Genomic DNA, 27,589 nt, shown 5'->3' on the forward strand with positions numbered 1-27,589 from the left:
GACGTAACATATAGGTACCCCCACGGAAACACTTTAAAGACTAGCCCATGGGCCATCTTGCTTTAACCGACATAAAAAAAGAGCACCTGGCTGCAGACGGCTTCGAAACGAGACAGTTGGAGATTCAAATTACAAAGGCTGCGGGATACACATTTGAGGCCAAAAGAAAATCCACTGCTAAGGACAGATGTAGACGGCGGAAAAGAAAATCTACATCGACAACCGGCGGATAATGGTTATGTCTGCGATGAATGTGGCAAAGTATGTAGGTCACAGCTTGGACTGCGTAGCCACTGAAAATACTGCACTCCTCATAATCTTCGGACTCGAATACAAGCCTTATTGTTAACCTCAATCACGATCCAGCAGACCTTGAACTTTCTCATGGTTACATCAGAATCTATTGAACTAAAAGAAACAAATTATCCGCCATAGTTTTACTCATTGTTACATAAGAAATACGCACACACGCCATAGATTGCATAAAATGTTTACAAAAGAGTGGTAAGCCTTCATTTCACGAGGTACAGACCTAGATAAACATCAGTGGTTGACAGGTGTTAGGACTTGTTTAGGACGTTGGTAGGAAGTCTTCTACTTTCAAAGTTAAAAAACAAATCAAAACATATTTTATCTTTTTTTCTCCAAGAGTACTCACGTGTATATGTGTCTAAAATAAACTAACAAAAGGATGGCGGATTCCTCTGAAATTCTTAGTAAAAAGTAAGATAATTTTGGCATGTGTTTAAAATAAATTTTTAGATCTCTAATAATTAAATGTAAGTATTAAGATCTAGCTCTAGGTAATTACCTAACAATACATCACATTGCTCAGAATCATGAGAATCAGAATGGCTGCACTGTCACTATGCAGTCACTGAGTCAGTGCAGTTGTGAGTTGCATCATCACTTTTCAAGGAAAAACTGGACTGAGCTCCTCAAAAAGTACAAGTTCAATAAAGTAGATCTAGTAAAATAATTAAAAAGAAGCCTTTTGTGAAGCGTTACTTAGAATCTAGAATAGAGAATTAGAATAGTAGAAAGAATGGTAAGTAAGAGTTAGATCTAGTCAAGAACTGAACTGAAGACTGTAACTGTAGTCTGAGTGTAGACTCAGACTGTTCTGACACTGTGACTGTAGTCTGTAGTACTGTCTATAAGTATAATATTCTAAAATCTAAATTAGACTAACTAAATAGTAGATTATATTATTTGATTATAAATGTTAAAATAATTAAATTTCAAAATAGATCAATCTTTAATAAATTAATATTTTAATATGTAAAAGCTTCTCACTACACTGACTACAGTACTAGTTAGACTAGTACTATAGTAGTACTGTAGTACTAGACTAGTACTACACTGTATAGTTGTATAGATTTTAGATCTATTCTACAGACTAGATTTACTACAAATAGATCCTAGGACTAAAAAAAACTAGGTTAGATCTGACAGTGATACTCAAAATGAAGACTTGCTAAACTTGCTTTTTTTATTCAGATTTATAGAGGCAGTAGCATTGTGGCATTGTCTTTAAATACTTAGTCTAATACTATATTCATATTGTATGTACCAGTATTACTACAATTATATCTAGGCCTAGATCTAGCTCTCTTATTATCCATGTCTTGTAAACTCTACTAGTAGTAGTATCTAGAATAGATCATAGTCATAGTGTCGTAGTGGATTTAGGTTATTGTAAATCTAATTTTTTAGGGCTTTGTCCTCTGAATAGAGTTACCTGCATTGATAAAGTATAATAAAAGAAAACAAAGTCTAAGTCCTACAAAGAATAGAAAAAAGATTATACAAAGAAAACTTTTAATTTTAAAACTAGGCTTATAAAAGTGTGATGATAGTATACAGATCAATTATTATAACAGAGAGTATGAGAAAAATATCTGTCATTCTATATTCTGTAGAACTAATTTAAATTATATTTATAGTACTAATTAAAATGAAGTATACATTGATCTTATTTTTCTCAGACAAAGCAACATGTGTTGTTGTTTTTTTCTTCTTGTCATTTGTAAGAAAAGTGACTTTGAGTCACCAACCTCCTAACCAGTCCTAACTTAGCATTTACTGTGAGTTGAGCAGCAAAAAGATGTTATCAAAAACATAATTCACAAATCTCAGGGAGCTCTGAGAATAATATTTCACATTAACAGGCTTAAACATATATATATATATATATTTGAACATCACTGTTCATAATGGTGTAATAGTTAGTTATCATTCTGTCCTGAAAATGAATTCAGTTGCAATATGGGGTAAAAAAACAGAATATCAGAATCTTGTTCCTTTACATCAATACTCTTTTCCTTTAGATACTGCATGTCTGAAAGTACATTAAGTTTTAATTGAGTTTTTGATTTTAAACCAGAACATTTAAAAGATTGAATGCTTTGTTGAATAATATGCCATTGGCCTAAATAAAAGGACAACAAACAAACATTTTCATGTTTTAGACCTAACTGGTTGAGTGTTACGCACTGTGGGCTGTTGTCTTGATGCTCCCAGCTTTGACTGATTGCCACCATCCCCTGCCTTCCTGAGGTTTGGTCTGGGATATAATAATCTTGAAATCTGAACAAAAATGTCCAAAACATGTTTTACCTTCACCTGTCCCATGGTCTAATGTTAGGGCACCACATTGATCTGTTGACCATCTTTCTCCATGCCTTGATTATATTCTTTTTCTTTAATGTTCTCTTCTCATCACTTTCTTGGTCTGCCTCTTTTTCTTTTTCATGGTATTGTCCCTTAAAGGAAGGTCTCTTTGAGCCTTGAGGACCTTGTGATATGTTTTTTTTTGTTGTTTTTTTACAGTGGTCAGCAGGTCATTGTGAAACCAATTGTCATTGTGATCCTGTTTAGAATCTCTTCATAGTATGCTTCTATAGTTCCATTGCTAGAATTCTGCTCTCTAATTTTGCAGTTAGTGTCCAATCTAAAAGAACCAAATCCAAAATGCTTAGTAAAATCATTGGCAAAAAAAAAACAACAACATTATTCTTTAAAAAGCTATAAATAAAGAGTTTAATCATAAAAACTTGCTTTGGGTCATAATTTTTACATTTTACAATCACAGGGAAGATATAAAAAAAAAAAGTATCACAAAAACAAACAGACATTTATTATAACTTTTTTTGTTCCCTTTACAAATTACAAATAAATCCAATTTTTTTATGTGTACACTTCACTTGTAATTTTAAAGGAAAACTGTGATATGAATGTATATTTTATTTGCTGTTGTAACTCATTTGCCTTGCTATCTTAATAATGTTTTGTTATGTGTAATGCACAAATGTAAGGCATATTTCCTTAAGGATTTATAATAAAGATTATTATTATTATTAATATTATTATTATCATCATCTGCCACTAGCTAAATTTAGAATAATAGATCTAGATCTAGTTTCTGATACAGATCTGATCTACACTGGAGTGTAGTAAATAGAATCTAGTTATATAAATAGCATCTCTAGCCTTAATAGTAAAACTTATTAGTAAAACCTGGTACTACTACAGTGACTACAATAACACTAACAATAACTAGATCTACTCAAAATTATTCCAGATCTAGTACTGAGGTAGACTAATTGTCTGGAGAAATGATGCATGGTGGGCAAAACTAGCCCATTTTAGAGTTGTCAAATCCAATGGTTGCGTACTTTTAGCAGTTATGAGAGACTTTTGATTCATGATGCTTCCTCTGTAGAGAGGATGAGGAAACATTCTTTGATAATGTTCTTTAATTCTTTATATAATTCTATAATTCTTTGATAACCTTGCACAACTAGAAAAAGTTTTTTAAGAAAGAGATTCAGGCTATCTTATCTTCTTATCTTATATAATACAGACGTTACTTCAAAAAAGAAGATGATTACGTCCTACGCGTCATGCATTTAGTCATGCATATTAACCAATGACTTAAATTCTGCCAAGTCACTGGTTTTCCTGGCTAGCTCAGGCAACCCATTCCATGCTCTAATAGCTCTAGGGAAGAAGGAGTATTTGTACAAATTTGTCCTAGCATATGGGACGAGGAATGTGCCTTTATCTTTGTGTCTTTCAGAGTTTTTTTTTTAAATTTTGTTTTTGTATTTGAAGATTATGGTTCAGTTTTTTATTTATTATTGCTACTTTACTTTTGAGCCTTCTGTCCTGAAGGCTTTCTAAATTTAGTGATTTTACTAAAGGTGTTACTCTAGTCAAATGTGAATATTCGTTTGTTATGAATCGCACTGCTCTATTTTGTGTCTGTTCTAGTTTCTTAATGTTTTCTTGAGTTGAGGGGTCCCAAACAGAGGATGCATATTCTATTATTGGCCTAACCAAGGTTAAATAACATTTTAGTTTTATGTTCTTATTTGATTTATAGAAATTTCTTTTAATAAATCCTAATGCTTTGTTTGATTTTTTTGTAGTTTCATCAATATGTGGATTCCATGACAGTTTTTCATTTATTATAACACCTAGGTATTTTGCGTTTTTAGTCTGTGTTACTGGTTTGCCATGAATAAGATAAGTGGAATTAATTTGTTTTAGTTTTTTTGTTACTCTTAACAACTGACATTTTTCTGGGTGGAAAGACATGCTCCAATTTGATTCCCATTTCTGTAATTCATCTAATTCTCTTTGTAAAATATCTGTGTCTTGTGTTGTTTTTATTGTTCTATATATTATGCAATCGTCTGCAAATAATCTGACTTTTGTTCCTGAAGTAATGCAATTTGGTAAATCATTTATGTAAATTAAAAATAGTAGTGGACCCAAGACTGTTCCTTGAGGTACACCTGAGTTTACTGTTATCGGTGTTGATTTAGAGCCATTTATTATTACAGTTTGTTCTCTCCCTATCAGAAAGTCTTTAATCCACTGATGCAGTGGACCATTAATGCCGAAATATTTTAATTTTTTAAGCAAACTATGGTGGTGAACTTTGTCAAAAGCCTTAGAAAAATCTAGTAAGATAGCATCTATTTGTTCACTATTTCTTGTACCAGGACAAAGAGACCCTAAGAAATACTGCCTGTTTCCTTTCACATGTGCATAGTTTTTCTCACACGGTTATAAATTAGAACAAAATAGTCAAGTCTTATAGCTATTATCATACTAGCTTTTCTGCTTATTGACATATATATATAATATCCTATTATTTTTCCCTTTATGTGGTAAAAGAAACCATAAAAAATATAATTTCATCATTATCTCATTCAACTGATTTTGAAAGCATTGAAAATACATTTGGTGGTCCATCCATCCATCCCAGTGGCGCTACAGCCTATGGAGGGCTCTGGCCTGCTTCAACACATCCTTCCATTCAGATCAGATCTCTCCTGGGCCTTTCGTCTCCACGCCCTTACCCCAAGCTGATGCAGATCTGCTTCCACATCATCAATCCATCGCATTCAGGTCTGCCTTTTGGTTTTTGCCTGTATACGATTTTTGCTCCTCTGTTATCTGGCATTCTTTCAAGGTGACCTGCCCAACGTAGTCTGTTCTTTTTTATTTTGTTCACTATCGGTGGGTCTTCATACAATTGATATAACTCGGGTTAGTGCGTATCCTCCACCCTGTTGCATCCTGTATGCATGATGGTCCATGCAGATATAAAAGAGGTATGGTAGGGGAATCCTGCTCCTATCTTTTCTTATATTAAGGGATTTGGGCATTCTTTATTTCAAGGAAATTTTAGACACAATTTGTATGATTAATTAGTGATAAAGGGAAATTAATTCAAGCAACTTAAATTGATATTTAATTTAACTTAAATGTTTTGTCGCTCCGCTCTGAATTTTAAATTTCATTGGTTGAGCAGGTCAAAGAATCGTTTGTAAATATATAAAAGAGGGGAAGGGCAGTATGGATCATTGTAATTCTTCTACTCAGCCTCACCATCAAAAACCAATAAGAGTACTTCGATACTCTAAATGTTGTGCAGAGAGGCTTTGGGGGGAAGTCATTTGTTTTTTAAAAAAGAGGCATTTAACACATTTTTATGAATAACATCAACTTTTATGATACATTTACATAAAATGTACAAAATATATTTTTTAAAGTTGAAAGAAATTTCTAGGAGGGCCAGTCAACCTCATTGAGTGTCCATTAGAGATGGGACTTGTGCCCTATTATGACCCTTGACCAACAGAATGGATTTGGCTCTTTGCTGATCCCTCTTCCATGAAGGTCCCCCATCATTTTAATTATCCTTTAATCACATCCGTTATTGTGAGACATGAGTCCTTGGGACACATCTTAATAAAATTTGGAGAATTTAAATATTCATTGATGGAAGCTAACCACAAGATTCAGTGCATTTGGTAGAAGACAAAATAAATATGCTTGAGTCTTGTGATGAGTTTTAGTTCATTGTTTTCGCTCATGTCCATTAATCCAACTAAACTAAATGTCACTTTGGATTACATTGACTGAAAGGAACAATTAATACATGTGTTTGCACACTATTTGTTAAAATGATTTTTCTTAAAAAACTAATTTTTGTTGGTCTGTGTTTACATATACTGTAAAAAAAAAATGAAGGTGCTTTTGTAAACTTATTGTTAAATAAATGTAAATAAATTGTAAAGGAATGCTTATTGTTTTTTTATTTGTGCTGATTAGGTGGCTTTTATTTCACGCTATTGAGCCAATGTAAAGTTATTGCTGAATACTATCATTTTTATAGATATTTTGTAATAGAACTTAGCTAAGATAAAAAGTTTTCTGATGTTTAAAAATTATCAATATTTTCACAGTGAACAAAAACGAAGGCTTAAAGCTGAAAGACAGGCTAAAAAGAAATCTGAGAAACAGGCAGCAGAAGTGACTACGGGAAATAAAGTCGCAGAGTCTGAAGATACAGCAGTACAGGATGATGACGAATGTGATCCAACGGTAACATAAAAATATTGATTTGGCATTTGAAAGTTAACAAATGTGACATTTTTTATCCATTAACAAAACAGCTTAAAGCCAAACATATTAATTCTAACTACAGCAAAAAAAATAAAAGGATTTAACAAACAGAAAATTACATCGTTTTTTGTTTAGTAGATTGTTGTATAAATCCATCTAGAACGGTAGCTAAACTAGTTAAAGATGAAAATAAAATTTTGCTGATTGAATCTTTTGTCCTTAACTTATCAGGAATATTTTAATATGCGCTCCTTGGCTGTGGCCAACCTGAAAATCACCGGAGACCATCCCTACCCACACAAGTTTCATGTGGGCATGTCGTTGAGAGAGTTCATTGACAAATACAATCATGTGGCACCTGGAGAAATACTGGAGGAAGTAGTGACTGTGTCAGGTAATTAGTGTAACATTTTGTTCTGTTACCAGTGTAGAGACTAATATTGTATATTAGGAATGTTAAAGCTATATGTAGATTTAACAGAAGACCAATGATGTTTTGTGTGGCCAGTGTTGATATTGTATGTGGTCAGATTAGATGTTGATATCTTAATTCCTGTTGTTATGTGTGGCAGATGTTAAATATGATAAATTCTTTGTGTTTAATGGTTCAGTGAATTGTAAATGTTGATAAAGTTATGACAGTTATTGAGGTTGTAAGTAAATTAACTAAATTGTCTACTGCTAACTTTCCATTACCATCAGGCCGAATACATGCCAAAAGATTATCTGGGGCCAAGCTGATCTTTTATGATTTGAGAGCAGAGTCAGTCAAAATACAAATTATGGCCAATGCAAAGTAAGTTTTCAATATACGTAACTATAGAGAATATAGAAAATAAAATTTGTCAATTTCAAAATTAAGGCAGTTCTAAATTATATTATTGGTGTAGGGATAGAGATTTAGAATGTAATTCTTAGAATGTAGAATTAAACTGTCAGAATGCAAACTCTTGTATTTTGTACCTGGTATCTTTAAGGAAGCACAGGTCATTAAACACTTTTTTCACTACAGAAACATAAATCTTAATGTCTGGTAGAAAAACTGGTTAAAACCAGAAATCTTATATATTTTGTTTGAAACATACTTCTCAAAACAGAATATTAGACTGTACTCTTCTCATATGATAATAAGGCTTGTCTTGTCTTCTCATTTACTCATTGAATTATTGACTAGAAATGCAAGTTATATGACATCTCTATAATGGATAACATTGGATATTTCACTTTGTGCAGGTACTATGAGAGCCAAGAATCTTATGAGAAAATGGTAGAAAAAGTTAAAAGAGGTGATATTGTGGGAGTGAAGGGTAAACCAGGTGAGTGAGCATTACTAGTGGCACAAGGGCCGGTATTATATAGTTTTTTCTTTATAATGTCATGCTATAAGATAAGTGCATTGACTAATTAAAACTGATTAAACAGTAGTACTTTAAGTCATTCAGATCAACAAACACTTGAATACTTCAGACAAGGGTGGTACATTTTATATTTTAGTAATTACAGCCATTAGACAAAGATATTTTTTTCATTTTTTTGTTAGTGTCATTGGTCATAACTAAATAAACTTTCCGCTTGATCATAGGTAAAACAAAGAAAGGGGAATTGAGCATTGTGCCAGTGTCAGTGTCTCTACTCTCCCCTTGTTTGAGACAGTTACCACATCTGTACTATGGTGTTAAAGACAAGGTAAGCCTTATTGATAAGTCACTTGGTGCATCAAATAATGGGAGAAGGGTGTAATTTGTTCTTATATCTTGCATAATGCCACACAGAGGTTTTAAAGAGGCATCTGCCAGTACGATCAAAAGTAAGCCTTCACCATTACAACCAGAAGTAGAAAGGTGAAATAGAATTAAGTCTAAGACAATCAATTTTGATAAGCGTAGGCTTTAGACAATTAAAATATAATTCTTTTCTTATTCATGAAATACCTGTTATTAAAACAAAATTTTTTAAGCTATAAGTATCTATGATTTCTTTAAGAAGTCCATGAAAAAAGGGTTGTACATAAATATGGAAAGAAGGATTAGATCAGAAAATTAAACTGTAGGGTATCACAGATTTCAATCTAAGGTATTTCAATCTTATACGGTCTTTGAGGCTTGCAAAGACCCTCCTTCAATAAAATAGTAGAAGCAGACAGAAAATGCGATGGGAAGACAATTTAAAAGAATGGATAAGCCTGCCATTGAAAGAGGCAAAATACAGAGAGGAATATAGAAGAACAGTCGACAAATCTTTCTGTGGTGGTCCAACAGACTAAGGGATAGGTAAAGGTGAAGGTGATTACAATCTTTGTTTCTTCCCAGATAAATGTTTGTTTTGTGGCAAACTTTGTTATGAACCAGGTAGCTGGTATCTCCAAGAAATGATTGCTTCAACTAAATGGTATGATACATTGTGTTGAATGTAAGACACACCTTAATTGTAGGGGGCTGGAGATCTGAAAAATATTAAGTCATGAGTGTAAGCTACAACTGTTCCATTGTTTATCACACAGAGAATGATGGTGCAACTTTGTGGGGCATGGTGCAGGAATGTGACACTTTGGCACAAACTAGTTATATTTTTCATCCTCGGAGTATCTTTCTTTACCCAGTGGGAATATGCCTCCTAATCCACTAGGCACAAGATAATCACTTTATTGGCGTCATGGACAAAGGATGAGGCAGTGACTAGAGAAGATAGGCTCACCTGATCTGCATTATGTTAAACACTGTCAATGGAACAAAATACAATGACATGTCAAAGCTATTGGAGATTTCAGTTTCAGGCCACAAATATAGGCTTAGATTTGATTGAATACAGTATTTAATTTGTTTTCAATCTAACCTTTTTATGACCTTTAAGCAAATTTGTTTGTTTTTCAGATTATTTTCAGACAGTATTTTACTCTTTGAATTTAGATTGTATTCTGTAAAGTAAAACAAGGCCTGTTGTGCTTATTAACTACAAAGTTCAATAAATTTCATTTTTTTTTAATGTTTTTTTTTTTATTTTTTTAACTTTAAAGGAAACTAGGTTCCGACAACGATACTTGGATTTGATGATCAACGAACCTGTGAGGGATATATTTATAACCAGAGCCAAAATAATCAACTATCTACGCAAGTTTTTTGATAATTTAGGCTTTTTAGAGGTAATTATTGAAACACTGTTTTAATAATAGCTGTTTGAAATTTTTTTCATCATGGTTTGTGATCCCATTTGAGTTTAAGAAGGGTTTCCTACCTAGAATGTATTGGAGTCAATTGCCTGTAAGGCAGTTGGTTGTTGTGCTGGCCATATGACACCCTCTTTAACCTTTACATCATCTGCAACCATAGATTGCTAGGTCTTAAAATCTTACCTTTATTGGAGTCAATTTTAGTGTACTAGAAATCCCTTAGAATTAAATTTTTCAGAATTTTGTTAATGCTCTACGAATTGCCTTATCATGAAAATAATAGATTTGCCATAAAAAAAAGTTCAATCATGAGATATTTACCAGTCATTCAATAAATAGCTACTGTTGTCCCATAAATATTTTAGTTATGAGATATGTAGCCCAGTCATGTGATAAATAAAGTAGGCCCATTCATTATTTCTTACAGGTTGAAACTCCCATGATGAGTTTGATCCCAGGTGGCGCTGTGGCTAGACCTTTTATCACACACCACAATGATTTGAATCAAGATCTGTACATGAGAATCGCCCCTGAACTCTATCTCAAGGTCAAATCACGAATAGTGTTTATCTATGCTAACAGTAGTAAAGTTTACGAATCTGGCAGTCACAAAATAAGTCAGTTTGGAAGAAATAAAATTTAGCTAATCTAAAATTTTTAAAAAATTGAAGCAATTAGTGTCATTAAAATAGCTTAGAACTCATCGTTTCAACCATGTGGTTTTATTGTTTCAGATGTTGGTTGTAGGAGGTATTGACAGAGTTTATGAAATTGGTAAACAGTTTAGAAATGAAGGCATTGATCTCACACACAATCCAGAGTTTACAACCTTGGAGTTCTACATGGCCTACGCTGATTACAATGATTTAATGACAATAGCAGAAAGTTTAATCTCTGGTAGGCACATAGTTTAACCTCTTCAATGCTATAGCTGCCAAACTTCGGCCATTACCTATTCAAACCCCTAAGGGCTAAAACAGCCACTTTTCACTTGATCTACAAATTGCTATATGGCAACATATTAATAGCCAATGAAATTAAAATCTCACTAGATATATTACTAGAAGATGCCAAGAGAGCTTATTCAAAATTTATATTTGAAAAATAATGGTTTAAAATTAAACAAAATTCATTTTTGTGGTCTGTTTTCAATTTCAGCAATATTTCTAAGTCATGGCATTGGGTCATCATGTTAAGATGAAGATTATAGATTATTTAAGGACTTAAACAATCCAAAATGAGATATTTTTTTTCATAAAATAGGAAATGTTAGTGATTTAGTCTAGCTCTAGACATGTGTATGCATTATTCTAAAGTTGACTTAAAGCCTTGGTTCAAGAGCAGGCCTATTTTGAGAAATGGAGGTAGAGCATTTTTGCATGTGTGCACATTAAAGATTTATATAGTATATAAAAACACAAAGTTTTTAGAATGTTATATAAATTATCAATTCGGATTTGATTTGTTGGATTTGTTTTATTATCTTTGAAGATAAGATTTTTTATTGATTTTTGTGTGAACCTTCTTATATTTCTCCCTTAGACTGGGATTTGGGAGGTCTATAATTTAGAGTGGGCTGGTATTGAATAGGTCAATGTTAACTCTATATTCTCATTTGAATATGTTTATTCATAAAAGGGGATATTGTTCTCACTACAATTGGTTATTGTTTTTCAGGAATGGTAAAACAGTTAAAGGGCAGCTACAAAATTACTTATCATCCTGATGGTCCTGAAGGGCAAGGCTATGAAATTGACTTCACTCCGCCTTTTAAGCGTGTGTCTATGATTTCAGGCTTGGAGGAAGCAATGAAAGTCACCTTTCCCCCAGCCACTGAACTGCACACGGAAGGTTGGTGCCAATAATTAATAATAATAATAATAATTTTATTTATAAAGCGCTGTTAACAAACAAAATGTAGGCTCAAGGTGCTGTAATAACATTACAAACACATACACGACAATAGAAATCAAAAACTAATCTAAAAAAGTTTTAAACAAGTAGATCTTAATGTTCTTCTTAAAAGTGGTATAGCATGTTGTCTGTCTGAGATCAATGGGGAGTGAGTTCCAAACCTTTGGTCCGTGCACTGAAAAAGCCCGCAGACCGTAGCTATTGAGGGAGAAACGTGGCACCACTAAAAGCGTTGAGTCCATTGAGCACAGGGCTCTCTGGGGGACATATGGAGTAATCAGTTCTCTAAGGTACAGGGGCATCTCATTGTGATATATACACTGATGACAAAGTGTGGCGACCTTGTAATCGATTCTCGCTTTCACTGGAAGCCAATGGAGCATCATCATAAATATGTCTATAAAACCTTGTTCTACTTGTTATTCAATTAAAATCTTCATTTATAATATCTCCTTATTGCAGTTTCTGTTAGCTTCTAGAATATTCCTTGATGACCTTTGTGATAAAGATGCAGTGGAACGTTAGTGCCAGGATTTCATCATTAAATGTCTTTAAAAATTTAGTGTTATTCAATTGAAATGTTTATATTTTCTTCTTTTAGCTTCCAGAAAATTCCTTGATGACCTTTGTGTGAAACACGAAGTGGAATGTCCACCTCCCAGGACTGCTGCCCGTCTGCTAGACAAGGTCATTCTTTTTTTTTTAATTTTCAACTGTTGGCTGTTATTAAGCAATGAACATTGCATCCTTCAGTTAAAGTATATAGTCAGTTGTATTTGTTTATTTAGCTAATTATTATGAATAAATGCTGAGACTTTTTTTTTACTATTCAATCCCATAAGCCTCACAAAGTTGACAGCTGTTAATTGTATGCATTACATTATATATTTGTTAAGGTTTCTCTTTGCCTCCAGAGACTTCTATTTGTACATAGCTTGACTGGCTGACTATTTATTATTTGTGGGAAGCGTGGTCGAGAGGCTAAGTGTGCTTGAACTTGGCTACCTAGAAAGGGGCTCGAAGTTCGACACCCGACTCGGGCAGAGTTGCGTTTACTGAGCGCCTAAAGGCAGCACAGAAAACCAACTCCTAGATAACCCCTCCCCCCACTGGTCCACAAATGAGATAGGACTAAAGCGCTCTGAGCATGCTATAAGCATGAAAGTAGCGCTATATAAAAGCTATAATAATAATATAAATGCAAAAATTTAAATCATTTACTTTATCTGGGCTGTTAAAATGTGTATGTGTGTTAACAATGCCAAGTTATTCATTGCCTGTAACAAAAAATATAATATGCACATTTTGTTTTTTATGTCTGAACTCATTAAATGATTTTTTTCTTAATCTATAAGATGGTCAACTTAAATTCTCTCTCTCTTTAATAGATGGTTGGTGATTTTATTGAAGACAAGATAATAAATCCCACATTTATTATTGATCATCCAGAAATTATGAGTCCTCTTTCCAAAACGTAAGTATTTGAATTTATTGTTTTATTTTAATTTATTGTTTTGTGTTTCTATTTGTACATTTCAACAAACTATTATCTTTTTAGTTTGTTAGTTCTATCGGTACCTACATTCTAATTGTGATATTATTAGTAGCTTAGTCTTATTAATTTTGTAATCATTATTGGGACTTAATTTTTTTAAACATTTCTTTATATAGACATAGATCTGTGCCTGGATTGACAGAGCGTTTGGAATGTTTTGTTATGCACAAAGAAATAGTGAATGCTTACACAGAATTGAATGACCCAGTTATCCAGAGAGAAAGATTTCAACAACAAGCTAAGGTAAGTTTTATCACATCACCAGAGATGTCTATTTTCCACAATAGAAATGTGTATTTTGAGGGGCAAGTATGTATTTTCCTAAATATAAAGATATTTATGCATGATAGACTAAAGTGATTTGAGCATGCTACATACATGAAATGCATGGATCTTAAAAATTTCACAGCTTAAAGACTAAGACTTACACTGCTTTATTGATCCTTACGGAAATTTGTTGTGATTACAACATATAAAGTTATATAAAACATACTGTACATGTTTCAAAATAGACTTTTCTAGAATATGTTAGAATGTTGCCATTCTTGTGACTTGGCAATTATTTTAGCATCATAATGCCTCTAGTGTTTTATTCCTGATTCCATGATAGCACCAACAGAAAATTCATTTAAATGAATGTGAATTTAGACTCAAACCAAATGCCATGGTTTGCTTGGCTGGATCAAAGACATCTAGTTTGATCAATGTAGTGTTGTTTACAAACTATTTCTTTACAAGTTATGTAGACACTGGATGACAGGAAATATTTTATCACATTTTGAAAGACTTCAGGATTTTCTTCTTTCAGACCATTTTGCTGAGTCAGCAATAAAAGCTTTGGCAACCTTTCCAATCACTTTTCACAAACGTTTTTAAGATTTGTGTAACCCTAATAAGTCATTGAACTTGTTTCTAATAAAGAAGCTGGACTATTGAGTCTGCTAAATATAAAGTCCTAAGCTGTTGTAAGATAAAGCTATTTATTTGGGGTTCTGATGATTGAAGTTGTTTTAGAATACAAACATGAGTTGATGGAGGGCAGAAGGAATCAAGGATTTAATGCTTTTTTTCTGCTCAAGAAAAAGCTTTTCTTTTGCAAACACACTCTGTTGTCATTCTCTGGATTTGTTTTTATTTATTAAAGTATAGGAACTTAGTTAAGTTTTTGTGATTATAGCAGTAGCTTTAGATGTGCTACAGAAGATACTTTCTGCAATTTTAGAGTCAGGGAACATCAGTTTCATTCTCTTGAAAATGCTAAGAAAGAGAGAGATTAAGTTCAAACACCTTTACTGCCAATAAAACATTTGCCCTTCTCACTTTCCTCTCAAAAGATTTCTCCCGAATTTATTGTTTACAAACAAAATTGAATCTAGATCTAGAGGCAACTTCACTAACAGTTGATTGATTTTTAATTTGCATAGGCCATTTGAAGGTATTTTAACAAGCCACAGAATTGTACTATCCTGAATGTGAAATACTAGATCTAAATCTATTTTAGTTTAATTTTAAACTATCCAGTTTTTGTCTTTTTTTTTATTTTGGATTCCATAAAGGATAAGAAATGGAGATCAATAAATCTCTTTATAAAATGGCAGAAATAGTAGACTTAGTGCCAAGTCTAAATCTAGATTTGAAATCGTCACATTTCAGTGTGCGGTAAAAAAAAATACTACCTCAAGGTAGATTAAAGTATTGGTAATAATAAGATCAGATAAGACAGGATAATGTAAAAGCAAGTTCTAGCACTTAAATTTATATTGTTACGTATCTTTCCTACTACTATCCAGGCTCTCTTCAAACTGCACCACACGACACAACGAACTTAAAGAACCTCACAACTCAGGGCTCCAAAGTATCAGTCAGTTTAATTGCAAATACATTATAAACACTGTACAGTTGGCAACAACATTACAATAACTGTCCAAAACCAAGCCTTGCTCCGCCTGACTTCACACACCGTCTGTCTCTAACTTCGCCTCGTCTGGTCACATAGCGAGGTAACGTGAAGTCCAGTCTTTCTAACACACTTGCTCTTATATAGAGTCTCTACTGGCCTTCTAGAATCGGATGGAACGTTCTTGACCACTCAGAATGATCACAATCGTCATGACTTGCGTGCGTAATATTTACACACAGGTCGTTGTCGGACTGGCGTGTACTGCCACAGGTCACAGTTGACCGCTTGTCCTGCGCTGGACTGTGGCGATTTGAGTAGGCTAAAAACACACAGCACTACCCCCATCTGTGTCTCCACCAGGTTTACAACAATATGAACCATTTATTTTGAATGAATTCACTGTTACAGCATTTTTTATAACATAGAATAATAAGCTTAAAAACAAAATATTTGTAAAAACGTATACTGTATTACCAAAGTACAAATAATCTACAGCACAAGTATGCCCAACGTATTGTATTTGTACACAATTAAATTTAAAGCAGAAAATATTTTTGAGCTGAAAAGATATTTAATGTCTAGTGAAAAGATATTTAAGAGTTTTTCAATTAGTTAAGTTGAAATTTTAGTTAGTTGTGGCATTGGGTCTTTTCTCCTTATTTAGCAATACAATTGTGTAGTTTTAAAAATTTCTTGTGTGTACACTAATTTCAGATTAAACATTCAACACAAGGTCAAAGCAGCATAAAGACATTATAGTTTTTATGTTACAAATTAAAGAAAGATCAGCCTTTCATTTTTTTTCCTTATGTAATAAATATCTAAAAATAGAAATGCCATTTTAGAGGTTCTGTTTAAGTATTGATATGTCATTATAAGTTTTAACGTTGAAGAAGTTTTTTTTTTGTCTGTTTTAGGATAAGGCTGCAGGAGATGTTGAAGCAATGTTTGTGGATGAAAATTTCTGTGTTGCCCTTGAGTATGGACTGCCACCAACTGGAGGCTTAGGACTTGGTATTGATAGACTTACCATGTTCTTGACAGACCAGAACAACATAAAGGTATGGACAGAGTTTTTTTTTTTTTTTTCAAAGAAATAATAAAGGAAAGAAGCCTACATTTTAAATATTACTTTAGCTTAAAAGATTTAAGATGATATATGCATACTGAAGTAATGGTTCTGGGACAAGATATGTTATGCTTGAATTCACATCATCCTCGGCTGTCCTGTTGAAGCATAAAGTAAAGTTATCTATGGCGGCAGATGATGCTAAGCACATTATGTGATCAGCACAAGCAGCTACCTTTACTTCATGTTTAAAAAATAACTTCTCTCAAATTATATATTTCTGACCTAAATATTAAAATCATAGATGGAGTGTGTGCTAAGATTAGGAAATAAAAATACACTTATGCCAGTCTTATGATAAATAAATATCTGATTAGCAATAGTCATTCCCTCATTCTTTATAAGCCTTTCCAAATATCCGATGTCTTTAAGGAATGCATGTCTCAGGAATAGGAGGGGATTTGCTTTTGGGATTCTATCTCTGGACAGTTAACCATTTCACCTTTAGCTCTATGTAAAAGAATGTAAGCTGACATCTTGTTCCATTGTTTAATCTACAGGAAGTATTGTTCTTCCCCGCCATGAGGCCAGAAGAAAACTCACAAAAACCAGAAACCACTACAGAAAAATAGACAAATGTGTTTAGCAAATCTAATTGAATGTTTCCTGTATCACTCCTGTTTCGTGTCACTACAATTTTAGTTGAATGGGCAAGTCTTAAACTGCATTGTACTTGTTTTGTATTCGTCTGTTTATTGGCTAGGATAAGATCATTTCATGCTGTATTATTTATTAACGCATTCAGTTGAGGCTGCTGTACATCCCACTTCATTAAATTTAACTTATGGAGAGACATGGTAAGGTTGTATGTAAGATCAACACAAGTATGTTTTGTTTCACATTCATCGCTTGATACTTTACTTGTTAATGTATTTCCTAAAAGTTTCATTTCATGGTGCAAGTAATAGGAAACATTCCCAAGCTTGATGTTAGTGAGTCAAGACAACACATACCTGTAATGTATTTTAGAGGTGCACAGTGCAGTATTTATTTGTGGGGGCCCTTCAGTTATTAGTACTTAAATAACTGGGAGGCAATTTACTTTGTCTAGTTACTGTAGAAAACATCGGTGGAGGTAACAATTCACCTACCAACTTTTATGTTATCCAGTCTAACTCAGTGTTTATTGTTGTTTTTCAATTTCAATTTCTGACATTGTTATAGCTGACAAATGTGAGGGTAACGATCCAGAGAAGAATGCCATCATCTGTTCATTACTTTTTTTTCATTCTAATTAGTTTACTATTAGTTAATTACTAGACTGCTATGATTGTTTTTTATTGTCTCAAAGTTACTTTCTTTGTTTTAATGTTTGTCTCAATGACTACAATTAAAGAGTGATCTCTATATGATACCAAGTGTTTCCTGTTGAATATCTAGCACATCATTCCACTATCACACCTTTACTTAATCATATTATTTTGTTGGTCCAAATAAATGGAACTTCAGTTTGACTAACTCAGTGGTCTTCAACGGGGGCGATATCGCCCCCTTGGGGGCGTTTTCGAGATTTTGGGGGGCGCTGAGAGCCAAAGGGGCGGCAGGGGGGCGCTGGGCACAAAATGGGGCGGTAAGGGGGCGCTGGGCATAAAGAAGAAACTTAAGGTGCTCTGAAACAAAACAAATTTTAAAATTGTTCAACATTAAAGCTGGGAAACTAAATATAGACAAATTATAGTTAACTTGTTTCTAATTTAAGAACATAAACAGCGTTAGAAATTGAGTTCGGGAATCCCATTTTCTATTTTTAAATTCTTACTCTTTTGCTATGATTGGAGAGTATCTATTGTCCTTGAATCTTTCGCGTATAAACGTTTAAGATTTGATCAACAAAGTAGGTAATACGCCTTTTAGATTATAGTTTATTTTATCTACATATGTTAATATATTGATATGTAAATGTTAATTGCAAAAAACATTGAAGGTAACATTTAATAGAATAATTTAACTTTGATAAAACATTGATAAAAACTTGTTACGAAAACTCACTGGTATGTCATGTAATATTTCCTTGAGATTTAGTGAATTGTCACTAGAAAAAAAGTAAGTTCTACTTTGATGGCATTTTCAGATGAGGTTATGAAACCAAGTCGGCTTCACGAACATATAGCGATATCCAAAAATAATTTAAGAATATTCATGAACAATTATAAAAATCTACAATTTAAACAATATTAAAAACAAAAAACGGCAAAGCAGGATATGTTTTAATGGCTTCTTAGAAAAATGCATAGTTTTTTTTAAAATTCGTATAATATTGAAAAATTGATTAAAACTAAATTTATTTTAAAACATATGTAACACAAGAAGACTTTTTTTCTGTTAGAATTGAAATATTATTTCAAAATTGTCTAGCTATGTAGCTTATGAGGACATATAGGAAACCATCAGTGGTTGGACGCTACAATGACTTCATAGGTAATATAGAATAAAGAACAAATCTATTCACTATTCACATTGTGAGTTATGATACACAAGAAAAGTTTAGCCCGCAATTTCATTTCTACTTGAATCTAATTATAAAACTGTAAATAAAATACAAACCCATGCCGAAAATAGGCGCATCTTTCAGCAGTTTTGTGAAACAAATGATAAAAAAGGTGTTAGACTCTTGTTGTAAACTGAAGTTCGCTAGATTTCGAAAGGGGTTTGTTAATTGTTATGGCTCGTTTTTTTAAGCTCTTAAATAATAATTTTTTTTTTTTTTTGAGAAACGGAAAGATTCAACGTTTGGCAATGACTTAAAGCAGGCTAAAAAAATTGTTTTCCATGCTAGGCATCTAACACAAATGAATGAAACGAACCTCCGACTGCTAGGAAAGAAATTGACTGTCATTGATAATATCATTTTCTCTTTTATTGAGATATTAAATCTATTTTAAAGAGTTTTACAATCTCACATAATTTGTTGGTTAACAAATGAATTACTGCCCAAGGACACCGATATCTATGCAATTCCCATAACAATGCTCTATGAAGAAATTAAGATTCGCTTCTAAAATTTAGAAAAAAAAAATATAAATGAAAATTATTAAACATCTGTTACTGATGTTCAAATTGAGTTGCATGAAAAAATAGATTTACAAAACAATGTCTTCAGTAAAAAGAATGTAAACATAGGAGGCACACAGTGGCTTTTAGCTAGGGTGGGAGTAAGGGAAAATTGAAAATCCCCCGGGCCCCCATTTAAGGGAGGGGCCCAAATTAGTGCTTTTTTAATTAATTAAATTAAATATTACGCAAAATGCAGCGGCCCCCGAAGATGTCAAGCCCCCTGGCCCCCAAACGATGGCAATTCCTAGCTACGTCCCTGGAGGCACAACAGAGATGTGGCTGCATTTAAATGTTTCAGTAAAATTCCAAAACTGTGGTCGAAATTGGAATTATGTTTTAGCTTTTCAGTAAACATGGTTAACCTAGATTTAGTGCATAACAAAGTTAATGAGTAAGCAAAGAAATAGACAGGATGTAGCGACTAGAGGAGACCTTCGCCTTGCTTTGGCTAAATTAAAGCTGGGAATTTCTAATATTGTCAGACCGCAGGGGACACAAGGTTCCCATTAGCTTAATTTCATTTTGTAGTGAATTCTGCAATAATAATATTTATATTAAAAAATAAAACTAAATTTACAATTAAACCTAAAAACAGTAGGCCCTAATATTCAAAAATTTAAACGGAGACTTTTCTTAGGATTGGAAAGAAAGTCTTTACAATTAATTTTTGTGTGTAATCACTGCAAATTATTTGACAAAATTTTTGCATAATGGTAATATTGGCTGTTATTGAAGATTACGGCTGAGTCCACTGTTTCACATAACTACGCAAACCCAACTGCGACCTACATATTTTCCCGAATTTTTATGCAGACAAAGCCGTTGTATGCTGGCTTTTCTTTTTTGAGTATCAAATGTTTGTCCCGCAGTTTTTGTAAGAGCTCTCGAACTGTTTCTCTCAGAGGCTATCTGCTGCCAGAGAATGCTGCCAGTTACTTTCCTCTATGCCAGTGAGAGCGAAATGGCGCCTGAATGCCTGAATAAATCTTTATAGCGCTCACTGGGTAGGGGGGCACCTATGTAACTCAGTCCTCCTTAAAGCTCGTCAGACATAGGCCAAGGAGTTCACAACAATCGCCATTGGCATGCGGTCGTCTCCAAAGCTGGATAAGTGTTATTGACAGTATACAAATTAATAGATAGATGATATTTTGTTCAAATTTGCCTTCTCACGCTTCTTTATAACTGTTTTTCTTAGAGGGGGGCGCTGGCGGATTTTTTTAAAGAAAAAATTCGAAAAGGGGGCGGTAGGCCAAAAAAGGTTGAAGATCCCTGGACTAACTTATAGTCCACCGTACTGCCTAATTCTCTGAATGTGGGTGGTTTCCCTTGATGCAAATAGCAAAGATATTTGGTCTCATTAACCAAATTTAACATTCACAGTTATGGTAGTGCAGAAAGAGTAGAGCATTATACTATTTTCTAATAGCTTACAGTTGAGCAGCAAATAAAAAAAAATGTTGCTTAGAAGTGATGCACAAATTCAATCTTAAGAATCAAGATTAGGATGCTGGGTAATTATTGGTTTATTTCTTGTTGACAACCTGCAATTCTAAAGGTTACCATTAACTTATAAAATAATCTAAGGTTTATCATTAGTTCTGTACTCTGGTTTATGTTCATATTTTAACTGAATCTACTAGAAATGTATTTTATCCCATTAAGCTCCTAAAAATGTAGCTAAAGTATTAACCAACTCATTAGCTTTGCCTCTCTGGAAGGCAATCATAAATGTAAGAAAATCAATAAAAACATTTTGAAAACTTAAGATTCTATCGAGGCACTAAAAATGTCAGGACCTACAAATGTTTTCAGTTCTAGATCTACAAACTGAAGTATTAATATTTGAAAAAAAAAAATAACATTATTATTTGAAATACAAGGAAATTAAGTACTGTATAGAATCAAATGGAACTTAAGCACTGGCAAAAAAAAAATGATGGTAGCTAGTTACCCTAAAACTGGTTCTCAAACTGCGGACCAGAGGCGACCGCAAAGGGTCCAAAGAAAGACAAAAAGTTTACAATTCTAACAACAGTACAACTAAAATGGCTAAAATAAAACTACCGTACTAAAATAGCCCACCATAATCTTGAAGCCCATATATAATATATATATATATATATATTGTAATAAACCTGGTGGTGGCACAGATAGGGGTAATGGTGTGTGAAGTCAGCCGACTCAAATCGCCCCAGGCCAGCGCTAGACTAGCGGTCAGTCGAGACGAGTGTCAACATGACGGTTCGGGAAGGATCGGCGTCGTGAACAGAGCTCAGGAGCGTCACGAGGGATGTAGTCGGGGGACCAACCAGAAACGTCGAGCGATGTTCTGTCCGGTTCTAGAAGGCCAGCAGGGACCCTATATGAAGGGCGGAGGTGTCACAGTCAAGACTGTTCAGAACACGGTCGACTACAGCACAGTTCACTACCAGACTATAAATACACAGGGGCACAACAAGGATGCAGACAAAGAAACATAACGGAAGGGCCAAACAAAGCCTTCCTAACCATAGAACAGAATATACAAAGAAAACGTCTCTCCTACTATCCAGGCTCCCTTCTCACTACACCACACGACACAATGAACTTAACCTCACAACTCAGGGCTCCGAAGTATCAGTCAGTTTAATTTCAAATACATCGCAATTGGCAACAACATTAACACTGTCTTTACAAAAACCTAGTCTCTGCTCCGCCTGACTTCTCACACCGTGGTTCTCGCCTCGTACTGGTCACATTGGGAGGTAACGTGAAGTGAAGTGATTCTGACACACTCGCTCTTATATAGTGTTTCTACTGGCCTCGAACTTTGACCACTCCAGTTGATCACTTTCGCCGTGACTTGCGTGCGCAATATTTACGACACTGGTCCTTGCCGAACTGGCGTGTACTGTCACTGGTCACGGTTGACCGCTCTTCCTGCGCTGGACTGTGGCGATTTGGGTTGGCTAAAAACACACAGCACTACCCCCATCTGTGTCACCACCAGGTTTACAACAATACATAAATAAAATAACAGACACACTAGGCAACACACAAGAAGACAATAAAAATATAGCTGAGGCATTCAAACAACACTTCCAAAGCATTTACACGAAAGAAAAAAGACACAGAGGCACAAAATGAAACACTAAAATTTTGCAAACAACTAAAAGAAGAAGACAAAACCGCAATAGACACACTACTCACACTACACGACATAGAGAAAGCAGTCAACAGCCTCTAAAACGATAAAACACCCGGACCAGACGGCCTAACAGCGGAATTCTACAAAGCCTTTCTGCCCCTTATAGGCCCTATCCTTTTAACAATTTTCAATAATGTACAAGAAAATGGCAAACTTCCGCATCTCTTCAGTGAGGCTTACATCACTGTACTAGAGAAAGACAAAAACAGACCAACATCACTAAATAACTACAGACCCATCTCCCTTCTCAACACAGACTACAAAATCCTAGCCAAAACACTAGCAAACTACAACCACATCTCCACTCGTTATTACACCCAAACCAACACTGCAGCACACCAGGAAGAAACATAGATACAATGAACCACCGCATACGCTACATCATAACATACGCAGACATAAAAAAACACACAACTAGCGCTTCTGACCATCGATTAGGAGAAGGTATTCGATAGAGTAGACCACAACTTCCTATTCAAAATTCTTGAAAGGAACAACACAGGAGACAAAATAATAAAGTGGATCAAGCTAATGTACGCTGACCCACAGAGCAGCGTACTAGTGAACCACACCTTGTCTAACCCATTCCCTGTGGAGCGATCCGTTAGACAGGGCTGCCCCCTCTCCCCCACACTATACACATTAGGTATAGAACCTCTCCTACAAAAGATTAGGGAGGACACAACAATAAAAGACCTAGCAGTCCCGGGCGACCAAACCACCATCAAAATACAAGCATACGCAGACGACACCACTTTCCCCATAACACACACAAACGTCATAACAAACATAACACAACATTTTAAAAAATACGGCCAAGCCAGTGGTTCCAAAATAAATAGGCAAATGGAAACAGAAAAGATTTCCCCGAAGGCCTACAAAGCGGAAAGACCCTAAAGATATGCGGGATCACGTGGACGCCAAACCCCTACACACCACTCAGCGAAACATGGGACACACTCATCCAAAGAGCACATAAGACACTAGATAAATACAAACACATAGGCATGACAATCTTTGGTAGAGCCCACATATACAACACACTAATACTCCCCAAGGTCATCTATCATGCAACCACAACAGAACCCCCACCACAGTTCATACAAACACTAAACAAAATCACTCGCAGCTTTATTTTTAAGAACACAATAGCAAACGTAAAACACACAACACTAATACAACACAAACATAACGGCGGCATAGGACTGCAAGACCTCGCAACCAAGATTCGGACTCTGAGGCTCAAGTACGTGGGGCAACTGGCCAAGGCGCCGGAACAGAACGGTTTTGCCATCTACCTAATCGGTCTACATTTCCAGACGCTGATACCAATACAGAACACTCACCCACACTACTCAAACACATACACAACACCTTTTCAAGAGGCAGTCATTAGGAGCATTAAAGACAACACCGAACACATACACAAAACAACAAAAGAAATATACACAACACTCATACGGCAGCAAGCAACACCCCTCCAAAAAACGCATTAAATGGCATAATGGAGACGTAGACTACCAGACGGCCTTCAGAAACCTGCACAAGAAGCACATCTCTCCGAGGTCACGGGAGGTCGCCTACCGTTTGATCTTCAACATGACCCTGACCTCGGAGAGAAAAGACACAAAGAAAGCGTGTAAAATGTGCAGGACCGGTGAACTGGAAGATGAGGGGCACCTTTTCTTAAGATGCCCCGTCGTCCAAGCGGCAAAGAACACCCTGGGAAGGCTACTGTCCGGAAACACTAAGGTGCCAGTGGACACGGACAAAACCATCACTACAAACTAGATACCAACAACCAGAAAAAAGAAGCGGACATCCTCAACAACATAATTACCGCAACATACAGACAACTGGTCTGGATGACAAGACTAAAAGTCTGGACAAAAGGCGGAGAAAAGACAGCGGAGAGACTGGAAGAGAATTTAGAAATGTGGTTGACAACCATATTTAAAATTCCAAACATAAGCCCCAAAAAAAAAAGGTACGGCGACCCGTTTCTGGAACTCTAATAGAATCGAAACTCCCGGGGTGGCACAAGATGAAAGTCATGTGCCCCGAGGGAGCGTAGATAAAAATCTGTGACAGAGCGGGTCAAAGTGCAACCTAAGGGCAGCCATTCTAATGGCTTGAAAATAAGAAAGGCTCCCCTCTTTTCAAAAAGAATATATACCAATCATAGACATAAATAAATATAGACTGGAAAAAGGAAGTAACTTCATGTAACTTGAAAACATGTACATCTATTGTATTCGGATTTCCGAATTCTGAAAAGTTGCATGATCTTCATTCTTAGAGATTAAACAAATCTACACTGCCTCCTTATATACAATATATATAGGCGTGTATCAAAGTTAAAAAAGCACTTTTATACTGCTCATAAATGCTTTATAATAAAGTACACAAAATTGCAAGTCACAAATTTTCGTTTCATAAAACTCTTTAATCGGCCAGTCTATATTTATTTATGTCTATGATACCAATGCTGTACAAATAATCCACTCACCCTGCACAATATGCCTGTATGTAACCATGTCACCATTTTATACTGTATATATATGCACTTTTGTATTTTCATGACTTAAAATGTCACCTGGTATTTAATGTAAATATATGTTATCACTTCAAACTTCTGTAAATATCCACCAATCACCTTTTTATATAAAAAAAATTTATTGCTGCATTTTAAATGTATGTTTTACAATATCATTTACCATGTTTCTATAATTCTTACCATAAATCCTTTCTATACTATCATTGTCTTGTACCTCTCAACACCACATACCATTTAATTTTTAGTTTTTAATCAAAAAATAAAAAAAATAAAAAAGAGGTAAAAAGCCCAAGAAAAGAGGTAAGAAAAAGCCCACCAAAAGAGACATGAAGCCCAAATCTAATGATAAAAAAAGCAATAAATGCTAAGGATTAAAAAAAAAGTATTATCTGTTCTTAAAAAAAAAAAGAAAAAAAAAAGTGGTTCTGTACGGAGCATTACGACGGTTCAGTGCGGAGTACTGTCAAGTCTTGATCTTGGTCTGCGATCGAGTCCGACACAACGTGCTCGGTGTGTGAAGTCAGTCCTGAACTGTTGAACCCAGTGCAAGCCCGGAACGAGACGGAGAGGCCAGTGCAAGAGTTAATACGTCGGTACGGTGTTATCGGAGAAATATTTGTACAGCCTGTGTTACGTGTTATATTTATATATATATATATATATTTTTTAATTAAAGGTGAATACTCCAAAATAAAATACTTAAATATTTTAAGTTTTTCAAAGGGAAAAGACACTAATTTATTTATACATAAGCAAAAATACAACTCAACTACCATAATTACAGCTAATAAAACATTATAACTGGCACTACACATTTCAAATTGGCCCCGAGACAGTGCTAAAGAAAATCTACTAACGGACATAAACATTGGGAAAAGTGACTTATGACATCGTTATTGTTTACTGATAAAAAAACAACAAATTAGGAAAACAACTAGCCGCAGGCCATTGCTATATTAAGCTGGACATTAAGCTTAATATTTGGTACTAGCCCAGGGCTGGCGAACCTTTTTCAGTCCGAGTGCCAATTAATTTCATTTTAAAAACAATGAAGATTGTTGCGTGCCCAGTAGGTCTACTAGTGACGGCGATATATAAAAGAAGTGCTACAGCCAGTAAGTCAACTGCATGTACAAAAAACAGCTTACTAACAATATTACTTGTTTATTCAATTTTATTATCCTGACCTACAGATTTGAAGTCTTAGGGCAGGTCAATCAGTGCGACTTCTTCTGTTGTGCGGTAGACGATAACAGTTTGATATCTGGTGTATAACGTGTATTCTTCAAAGTTACACACGCCGCACTTAGTTCATTGGTCAAGCAACTTCTGGCATCTGATTTAATATAATTCATTTTAGAAAATAAAGATTCGCATGAGTAAGTAGACGAAAAAATTGACAGAATGGATGTTGCTACTTTTATCAGAGAATTGAAAGTTTTAGGCAGGTCATTCCAAACATGAAGAATCTCATTTTCCGCTAATATCTGAGGTTCTAATGATCCATTTAACCGTTAACGTTCAATTAATTCAAGTCGTATTCGTAAGTCAATAAATTTCTGTCTCCAAATTGCGCTGGACTGAAGCTCAAAAAGTTGCATTCAAAGTCGTGTAATCCCATCCAAGAAAACATGGTCAAATCTGGATATTTTATAAATTTGGAGGTGTACTCGAATTTTCGAAATTGTTCAAAACGCAGTGAAAATTGTTCAGCAGTTGTGTCAATTATCTCAAAAAAAAATCTTTTCTGATAATCTTTGCGGTAGTATCATGAACTTTTAAATCATCATAAAATTTCTTCAGTTTTTTTAAATATTTTAATTCTTCCTACTCTATGTCACGTTTGTAAATCTTCAACTTTTTCTCAAATGCTGTCAAGATGTCAAATGCCTGGTCGACAGATTTTGCAAAACCTTGCAACTTCGTATTAAGTTCATTTAATTGGGATGAAAAATCGGTAAAAAACATTAGTCTGATAAGCCAGTCAACATTTGTCAATTCTGAGCAATTTTGTTTGTTATCATCGATAAAGATTCGAATTTCATTCCACAAACCGTTCCAGAACGTGACCTCGGCTTAGCCAACGTACGTTGTTGTACATGAATAAGCCAGAGTAACTGGACTGAACTTCATTTAGCTGCTGTTTAAATTTTCTCTTACTGCAAGGGCAGTAATGAAGTTTACGGTCTTTGTTACACAT

General features: G+C 34.6%; 1 protein-coding gene across 1 annotated transcript; it reads left to right on the forward strand.

The window, feature by feature from the left end:
- The first annotated feature begins 583 nt into the window (after positions 1-583).
- LOC106071831 (lysine--tRNA ligase-like) lies at positions 584-17,940 on the forward strand. Its single transcript, XM_056036522.1, has 15 exons — positions 584-723; positions 6,765-6,903; positions 7,156-7,318; positions 7,627-7,720; positions 8,158-8,240; positions 8,507-8,610; positions 9,938-10,063; positions 10,518-10,637; positions 10,825-10,987; positions 11,768-11,941; positions 12,606-12,691; positions 13,393-13,478; positions 13,676-13,802; positions 16,377-16,520; positions 17,089-17,940. Exons 1-15 carry the CDS (start codon positions 692-694, stop codon positions 17,158-17,160), a joined length of 1,713 nt encoding a protein of 570 aa, XP_055892497.1. The 5' UTR covers positions 584-691; the 3' UTR covers positions 17,161-17,940.
- Positions 17,941-27,589: the final 9,649 nt, after the last annotated feature.

The sequence above is a fragment of the Biomphalaria glabrata genome, chromosome 7, assembly GCF_947242115.1.
Source record: "Biomphalaria glabrata chromosome 7, xgBioGlab47.1, whole genome shotgun sequence".
Lineage (NCBI taxonomy): Eukaryota > Metazoa > Mollusca > Gastropoda > Planorbidae > Biomphalaria > Biomphalaria glabrata.

Excerpts from the sequence above, each read along its gene's own strand:
- LOC106071831 (XM_056036522.1), top strand. The coding sequence starts at position 692 with ATGGCGGATTCCTCTGAAATTCTTAGTAAAAA. Across the intron at positions 8,611-9,937 it reads ACTATGGTGTTAAAGACAAG|GAAACTAGGTTCCGACAACG; the intron begins GTAAGCCTTATT and ends TTAACTTTAAAG. Across the intron at positions 13,803-16,376 it reads GATTTCAACAACAAGCTAAG|GATAAGGCTGCAGGAGATGT; the intron begins GTAAGTTTTATC and ends TGTCTGTTTTAG.